The 9,224-nt window shown below is 40.4% G+C and overlaps 1 protein-coding gene and 1 long non-coding RNA gene across 2 annotated transcripts in view; one reads left to right on the top strand and one right to left on the bottom strand.

The window, feature by feature from the left end:
• Nucleotides 1-2,151: 2,151 nt before the first annotated feature.
• PTPRB (protein tyrosine phosphatase, receptor type B) overlaps nt 2,152-9,224 on the bottom strand; it is a 106,470-nt gene continuing 99,397 nt past the window's right edge. The window contains exons 33-34 of the mRNA XM_006768154.2: nt 7,832-7,952; nt 2,152-5,892 (exon numbers count right to left, since the gene is read on the bottom strand). Coding sequence (XP_006768217.1) covers nt 5,870-5,892; nt 7,832-7,952 — 144 coding nt within the window. The 3' untranslated portion in view covers nt 2,152-5,869. The remainder of the gene's footprint in view (nt 5,893-7,831; nt 7,953-9,224) is intronic.
• The window catches only part of LOC107183831, a 24,690-nt gene continuing 18,368 nt past the window's right edge, over nt 2,903-9,224 (top strand). The window contains exon 1 of the long non-coding RNA XR_001514632.1: nt 2,903-2,970. This is a non-coding gene — a long non-coding RNA (uncharacterized LOC107183831). The remainder of the gene's footprint in view (nt 2,971-9,224) is intronic.

Here is a 9,224-nt window from a genome sequence, read left to right on the forward strand (position 1 = left end):
GACACAGCAGCGCCTCACTGAATATCACACTGCCCACTAACGCACGGAGTGTCAGTGAAGGGCGCATGGGGATCCGGCTGGGGCAGCGCCTCTGGGAACACACCAACACTGTGGGTAATAGGTGACACTTCGGTTGCTAACAAACTAAAGAACTAAACACAATAATTTAGCTGGAGACAGTTAACTTGAGAGTCTGTCCTATGCACATAATACCCTGGGTAACTAATTCAGCACTTGGGAATTAAGGTCAAGACAGCCATGCTCTTTATGATAACAGCCTAGAAAAATTTTCCCATGTAAAAGCAGTCACTTCTGACCTTTCTCCTGAGCAGAAGGATGACAGAAACTGATAAATGAGAAATAGGTGAATAGAAGACAGGACACTTTCCTTGAACAAACAGCAGTTTTATTCCTGTGCTACTGAGAAGGTGTGTAAAATACCATATAGAATTTTTGACCATGGTTACAAATATGAAAATATATTAAGCAAATACATAATTTAAATAGAAAGGGTAATGAAGTTCTTTGCTCAAACAGAGTTGGTTAGAAACACAACACTGTAAGGGAGGTACTAGAGTATGAAAAAATAGAATCCATCTATTGCCATTTTAAATAACCAGATTTCCAGAGAAAGAATACAGGATATTAAAAATATAAAAGTGCTCTATTATAGAACATAAGCTCAGTTGCTGGGTTTATTTACATTATTTGTTGAAGCTTCACACAAGTCGAGGAACAGTCAGATGAACCTCCATGGACAATAGTGTTATTAGACACTGACTACTTCACATCCAAAGTCTTGCTTGGGCCAGGAGCAATTCCACTCAAAAAGTGTGTGTTGAATATCTCTAAGTCGTTCACTAATTTCTACAAGATGGGAGGAGAGAAGAGGTTAAAGACTTCGTCCTTGTAGAATTTATAAGCCTGGCAAGTCCCACTGGGAGAGCCGAGATCAAGAACTCTTCAGATAAGAACATTGCGCACCTGGCTGTCAGTGTAGCTGAGACTAGGAAATTTCACCAAGGCCATGCAGACTTCCCCACTTGCAAATGGAATGCTGTTCAACTCTATGATAAACGCCTAAAGCCACAATTGCCTATGTTCCTTTCTTACTGGGATGCTTATCTACTTATTCTGCTATTAAAATACATCTCAAACATAACAGAAAGCTAACGCTTAGGGTAAAAATAGTATTTCTTAAAAGAAATTACTTAAGGCAGAAAACAGCCATAACTAACCTTTCTTGTGCATATTCTAGAAAGGACACATTACATTTGTCAGACATTATTCACAGTTTTGTACAACATCTTTAGGTGTCAAATATAAGATCACGTACAGAGGCATTATAGGTTATAAAAATAATCTTTGGTAAATTTGTTAATACATTTATTTCCATTCCCTAAACTTCTATTTTAGGAACATTCACCAACAATTTCCTTATTTTATGAATGTATCTATATAGACAACCTCTTTAAAAAACCAAAATGCTTTATTATATTGCATACATTTATTTCAAGGGAACTCCTCTACAAGTAAAGAGTATTCTTTTAGTCAGAAATATTTCCATTGCTAGAAACATTTTTAGAACAGAACAGATTTTTGTATTATCATGGCTGCATCAAATGATAACCTGCATTTTGACTAAAACGGCCATTTTCAAAGGCCTCATCCACTACAAGAATCTATGTTCAGAATTCCAAAATCAGTCAATTTAGTCAAACACCTGGTCAAATTACAAAACGAAAGAAATCGGCTCAATTGCTTCATCAGCTAAATCAGTGATTTTTCAACTGGAGTGCACTGATGTGCCACAAAATTTTTAAAACACACAATACCTACTCTTGTATCCCTTAGATTATAAAATGACAGCAGCCAACACAATAGCCATCCAGTGCGAATGAATCAAAATTATAATTTTTTTTTTGTCAGATTGGCAAAAAATATTTTTTGGTGTGCCGCAGAATTTTAGTAATTAGTTTATGTGTGCCTTGAGATGAAAACGGTTGAAAATTGCTGAGCTGAATCATCTGGTCAACGTCATCAAAGTGATTTAATTCCCCAAAGGATAATAGGTGCTAATAGAAACATGACATTTCTAAAGAACAGTCTGGATGCACGGAAGGGCTGCAATTTTCCCTTCCTGATGATGTCTGGTTAGATCTCCTTTCCTAATATTTTCCTTTCCTTGCAGCATTTCATTTGCTTTCAGCAGCCATTGTTTACAGATTTTCCGTTAAAATACTCAGAAACTTAGGACATTTGGGCTGAAGTCGGTTCCACTCTTCAGAACTGAGGTAGGGCTGAGGGCTTGCTCAAAGCCACCTGGAGGAGGAGCAACCATTCCTTCTTGTCACTCTGACCAATTACTTTCTTTCCTCAATGAAAAGGAACCTGGAAAGTCCTCGAACTGCTGCCTCGAACAAGCAGCTTATTATCTGTTGTTGTTCACCAGGTCAATTGGTCTGGCTCATGTGTGTGAACTTCAGTCTGGAGGACTCCAGAGTTGGGGCTTGGATCCTACTACTTGCTGTCAGACACATCTGGCAGGTTATGGTTTCAGGATTCTGACCTCAAAGGCCCAGAAAGCCAACTGAATGCAAAGTTAATAGATGGCCGGTCATTTTCTTGCAAAAGGTAAGAGGAATGTTTAATATAAGAAACTGCTTCCTGAGACACTAAGGCAAGAGAATCAGACTGTGAAGTGTAACATGTGAGGTCTGTTTCTGTATTGCTGGACAACTGCTTAGTAGTTTTACATTATTTTCACACTTCCTTTTGGGTTTTCTTCCAAGACATAATAAAATTAGCTAAAGACCCCCCCAAACAAAACTATCTCCAAAATGTCTGTGTGCTGTGGCCATTTTAGTATTGAAAAGTGTAGTCATGGTTGTCTCTTCTATGAGATGGAGCCTGAGAAGATTACAAAATGCTAATGAGTGTAAGGAGATAAAATGAACAGAGAGTAAAAAGGTATTCTAAAAGAGAAGTGGGCAGGCAGGTAGTGAGTGAAAAAGAGGACCCCATAATCTTTCGGGGATGGCAAATCACGAAGGACCAGTGTGTGTAGGCCCAGACAGGGAAATGTGCCTTTGAAAAATCAGATTCAAGAGCTGAAAACTGGCTGCTATCCAGAGAACAACAGAATGATGATACGAAATTGACTTAATGAGTAGAGATTAAAGGAGTTAATTATAAAGAACTTGGGTAAATAATGATTAAGATGCAAGACGGGCCTCTCCCAAGGTTGGATAAGTCAGAACACTTTGAAGATGATGATTAAAGTGTGCCACACAGGTGCACAGACAGGATGCCCACCAGGACAGGAAACGGAGTGTTTACCAAGGCAGAACACGGGAAGGGATTGAATTAAAATACATCCAATTGAGCTGAATGTCAAGGAAACCTTTTTTTCCTCCCTCCTAAATTTAATAACTAGACCAACTAGATTATGTATTTAGTCTTTGGTGGCGGTGGGAGGGAAGTTAGGGAAATAATTGTTGCTAAGGAGATTTAAAATTAGATGGGTGGAGGGTAAGAATAAATATTTCCTAGATTAGACCAAAAGAACATACAGTTTTCCCTTGTGTCCATTTCCACGACTCTAATTCCATCCCAGACACACCAGGTATGTGGGTGTGATTGGCTGCTACAGATGTGTAGTTTTTTGTGGTTTCAATTTTTGTTTTGTGCAGTTAATTGCTCCCTTTTCTAGATCCGGTGTTTGCTACGGACGCAGCATCAGCACTGGCCAGTGTGGCCTGGGGAAGGCTGCCCACTGCTGTGGGCTGGCGTGGCCACCTCGCTGCCTCCTTGAGCCCCTCTTTCGAGCTTCACTGAAAATAGTAACAGCAACCTAACTTTGTTATTGTGCTGCATTCCTTATGTCAGTAGAAACGTGTAGTTTCTAGGACACGGCCTAGCAGGCTGCAGGTACTTACGAAACGTTTCCTAGATGAATGAAAGGCCAAGAGGAATTTGTCTTTCCCTGTGTTGGTGTGCTTTGTGCTGAGCAACATTAGTCTAAAATGCTGTGGGTTATTTTTGTTGCATTTACCTTTCAATGCAGGGGAAGTTATTCCTAGTAGACGCTACATCTCCCAAATCTCTGACTTCCATTTCCTCCCTGCCACACTTACATATATGTTGTTCCTTTTCACTTTTAGAAAATCCAGCTAGTTCCCTGAAACAGAATCAAAGCCTCACAGTCATTCACGAAGGTGCTGAGCACAAGGAAACTGTGGAAACGTGGAACCCTCCTATTATCATCTTCATTCTGACAAAGTTTCCCTCTGTTTTCATGCATCTCAAATAACCCTGGAAACTTCTCTGGCTTGGGTGTGGACTTGCCTAGCTATAAGTAACTATTTTGGATACATGTAATGATTTTCAGTTACTATACCAGTTGCACCCATCTGAGTACTTATGGAACTTTATGGTAGGTAGCAAAAATACACACTTTGAAAAGAGGGGTTCTCTTTGCAAATGAAGCCGTGAGATCAACAAGCTTACTCTCTAATTCTTCAGTTTATTCCAAAGAAATCTGCAGTGAGGAAAAGGCCAGCACTCCTGGCCCGTTCTCAGGCAGCCCCGAGGGTCCCACACAGGCGCTTCCCGGTTCTCCCAGGAGGCCCCTCGGCTGCACCTGGGAGAGGGCCAGGCCCGCCTTCCGACTCACTGAAATCTAGCGGAGTCAAAACAGGCACAGATTCGGAAGATCCACTTGGGAGAGTAGGTAGTGTCTTTTATATGAAAAACAACTTAAGGTGACTGTGTAATATTTGGACATCAATGACTTACTAAGAGTCTTTTGGAAAATTTTATACTAAGCACCACTGAGTCTTTTTACAAAAATTAACGGTATGTGATATTTATGGGCATTTCCATAAAAATATTGATATTAGGTCCTTTGATCAGGAGTATAATCTGCCACTACAATCTTCTTTTGATGGGAAAACCAAGTATGACCGGCATAATTTTGACTTTTCCAGGAATGCAGACAAAGACCAGTGTGTGCAGGTTGACCAACACATCCGTGACGGTAAGGGCACGCGTGCCCACGCTCCACACTGTGGCACAGTGAACAACCCCCCTATCACTACGGATGGTGCTCTCAGTTTGATTACGTTTACAGGCAGGGATCCAGGTGGCATTCCTCTTGATGTAAGAATTCATCACTTCTCTTCACACCCTTCTCTACCACAGCCCTCCACACTGCAGCCCGGCCTTGCACTGCAGCCCCTGAGCTGACTACTTTGGCTTGAGCCTCTGGCAGGAGAAAGGCGCGAGAGAATCCACTTTAGGCACAGCCATCGCCTTCGGCTTCGGTGCTACTTAATCCCTTCCCCCTCTGCCCAGTCCTTTTTTTGACTGTCCTATTTGTCCAAATAGCATTTGGATCATCTTTGGATCCCAAGATTCATAGGACAGCAATGCAGCAAAGCCAGCATGTTATATGCTCTCCCCAGCCCATCCTTTCTCCTGTTCAGTAAATACCAAAACTGCCAAAAACCAGGGTCCAGGGGATCGCTTCTGCAGCCACGTCCACATCCGTTTACAGCAGTCCTGTCATACAGGTTGTATTAGTTTCTGTAGAACAACCCATGGACACTTTGGTGTGGAAAATAGTATTATATAAAGCTTAATATTAAACATTATGAAAAAATACATATTTACAGAAGAAACTACAAAATACAGCTATGTACAATAATATCTGTTACTTTTAAATTACATAAATTCTTTAAAATTCTCCAGATTAATAAATTATACATAGTATCAATAGAAATAGTTGGCACCTGTGTAGGGCATGAAGCGAGTTAAAAAAAAATCACACAGTGAATAGCTTTTCTCCAGGATAGCTTCGGGTGCATCCTCAGTGCCTAGGATAGCCCGCATCTGAAAGGAAGGACACTGTAATTAGAGCTGGTAGCAGGGCACCTCACAGGTGCTGTTCTGCTTCTGAAAATTACAAATGGGAAAGACCAGTGAAAGTGACTAAATCTCAATATAGTTTAAGGTGAGACGAGCCCTGTGGGGGCCTGGTCATTCCATTCAGAACCATCTCGAATTGGAAAGGACTAGTGATTCTGGGCCAAGCCCTGTGGTTTCACAGATGCGCCCACAGGCCTAGAGAGGAAGAATAGCTGAGAGTTACACAGCTTGTTAATGCTATTTATCCTAGAGCTAGGACCTGAATCCTAACATTCAGATGCCTGGTAGCTGTAGCATCCTCAGCTTCTTTCAGGAGCACCCGGGATTACTCTAAAAAAAGACTCTTGAGCAAGTCAAAACAAGACAAAGGGACCTCCCAGCTCCCTCCTTCCTGGAGCTTCTTAAAGAACCTGACATGCAAAAACCTTAATTTACTATACAGATAAATTAGGGGGTAATTATTTACAATACAAAAGGATTATCTGGTTACAAAGGACTCCTTTAAATAGCAGTTCTCTCTTGTATTTGTGCTTCACAGTTTACCAACCAACATTTCACATACTGGCTAATGGGTGGGTGCAAAGAGTGCAGAGAACAAAACAAAATTGAAGATCTTTTAGAAATGGAGATAAAATAGCTCTGAAATAATGTGTTTTGTTTTTTTAAGAAAGGTCTGATGTGTAGACGCTGTCCCTGTGGCAAGGGCCTGAGATCTCTGCCACCAGCTCTGTGAGTGAGCCTCCAGCCCCCTCCCTTCCCCCAACCCCCACCCTCCAGAGGCTGGTAGACATGGCCAATGTCTTGACTGCAACCTCATGAGAGCCCCTGGGCCAGAACCACTTTGTTCAGCCCCTCCCAAATTCCTGATCTACAGAAACTGTAAGATAATAAATGTTTGGGCTAATTTGTTAGGTGGCAGCAAATTACGAATGCAATGATTCCGTGTGCTGAATGAAGCTTGAATGATGGTCTGCAGTGGGAAGAGGCATGCAGACCCTTCATTTGTCAAGTAAGTATTGTCTGACCAAAGCAGTGCCTTATAGTTTATATATTTTTCCTACTGAATTTTTTTTTTATTGCTTAAAGTATTACAAAGGGTATTATTATGGACACATATGTAATAATACCCTACTGAATTTTTTATTGAAAAAAAAAAGTTACGTGCTTGTTCTAGAAAGTTTAAAAAACCATAATGTGAAAGAAAACCATATATTATTTTATTGGTCAGAGAAATTTATTTTACTATCGTGATATATTTCTTTCCAGTCTCCCCTCCCCCCACTATGTGTTGTTTACATTTCTTTTAAATTCTGCTTTTCTTACTTATAAAAATATCCATGTTATTATATCTTCAAAAATATAGTTTTTAAAGACCGAATTGTATGCTGTTCAGTGAATGTACCATGGTATACTTAGTCCTCCATTATTAAACATTTAGTTTTTTTCACTCAAACTTTTAACTATGAAAAGCTTCATGCATAAATTTGTCAGTACTTAGGATGGAAGTAGAGATACCGGCTGACAAGATAAGAACATATTAAGAACTTTGATACATATGGGCAAGTTTTTCTCCAAAGGGATTTTACAATTTGAACTCCCAGTTGTGATTTCAAAGCATCCTCCCCAGCAGTGATCCTTAGCACTTAGAAATGTTAAGCAGAGTCTTTAATAGAGGGCACCCCAGGCCAGGTAGGAAGAGCGAGCAGTGGCATCAGTGTTACCTGTGGGAGTCCCCTCCCCACTCCGCCTCTCTCCCCTGCTGCCCTCTGGGAGGGCCTTCTCCCGCCTTTGGGTAGAGGAAGACATAGGTGGTGCCTGTTGGAAGAGCTTTAAGTCTTTAATGGTTTCCGGGTCAATTATATCTTGATAAATGAACCTGTAAGTTAGTGAAGTAAGGTCCTACCTCTGTGATACTCTGGATTCACATTTTCATAGATTGGAAACAAGGGGTTTTCCTGTTCGCTCCGTAGCTTCCTTGCTCTGAGGACATCTCTTACACACTGATGTAGGTAGACATACTGACACTGTGAAAAGTAGAAAACATGTCAGAGAAAGCAAGTCCTCAGTACCAAAAAGATGAGAGATTACCACAAAACAAGAACAGTACTGACATCCTGTAAGATTAGCAAATTTCTTGATCACCACTTCACTAGTGGTCTCTACTACATAGAAGAGTGACAGCATTCTATTACCACTAAGATGAGAATGATAATGGGCAAAGAGGTGGTGTTCATTCCTTTTTCTTAAATGCATACAACACATATTTATAGAGTATGTTTTATGGAGGCCAACTACTATCTCTGGCACATGGTATGTTCTCCACAAATATTTATTAAATAGATGAATTAATGCCAAACACCGTGCTATACATTTTACATGTATTATTTCATATTTTGACAACCTTGTGAAGTAGATATAATCATCCATATGAATGAAGACTCAGAGAAGTTAAGTAACTTCTCCAAGGTCACAAAGCTAAGAAATGGAACCCTAGGATTTGATCCTGAATTGGCCTCAAACTTCATGTTCTTTTCACTATACCAGTTTTCTTAGATGAATCCTAGTTTCATTATATTATCGAATGACAAAAGCATGTCACTGTGTATTCTGCTGTTTTATTTCCTTTCTTTTGGGAGTATAGTGAGAAAAAGGAAAAGTATACAATAGACACCAATGGGACTATCAGTTCTTTGAGGGCAAGTTTAGTGTCTTATCTGTCTTGATTCTCTCAGCATTTGAGTCAGGCTCATGGAAGAATCTCAAAGACGTTGGCTGACAGCAGAGAACTACAAAGAGTTACACAGTAGGGATAGCCGCACCTGTCAACTATCTGAGAGCTAACTACTTCAAAAACAGAAACAGTCAGTGTTTGGTGACTATAAAGACACCATGAAGACCTCATAGGACAGTGATGGCGAACCTCTGACACACGTGTCAGAGGTGACACGCGTGTCAGAGGTGACACGCGAACTCATTTTTTTGGTTGATTTTTCTTTGTTAAATGGCATTTAAATATATAAAATATCAAAAATATAAGTCTTTGTTTTACTATGGTTGCAAATATCAAAAAATTTCTATATGTGACACGGCACCAGAGTTAAGTTAGGGTTTTTCAAAATGCTGACACGCCGAGCTCAAAAGGTTCGCCATCACTGTCATAGGAGATCAGTCACAGGCAGCCAAACTTGTGCAATGGGCCCCATTCCTTACCACCAACTGAGCTTTCTAATAAGGGAATGTATGTCCATGTAAACTTGGCACTTGGCCTTGGGCTCCCTTAATGACATAGCAACGGC

The sequence above is a fragment of the Myotis davidii genome, unplaced genomic scaffold (genome assembly GCF_000327345.1).
Source record: "Myotis davidii unplaced genomic scaffold, ASM32734v1 scaffold582, whole genome shotgun sequence".
In the NCBI taxonomy this organism is placed as follows: Eukaryota; Metazoa; Chordata; class Mammalia; order Chiroptera; family Vespertilionidae; genus Myotis; species Myotis davidii.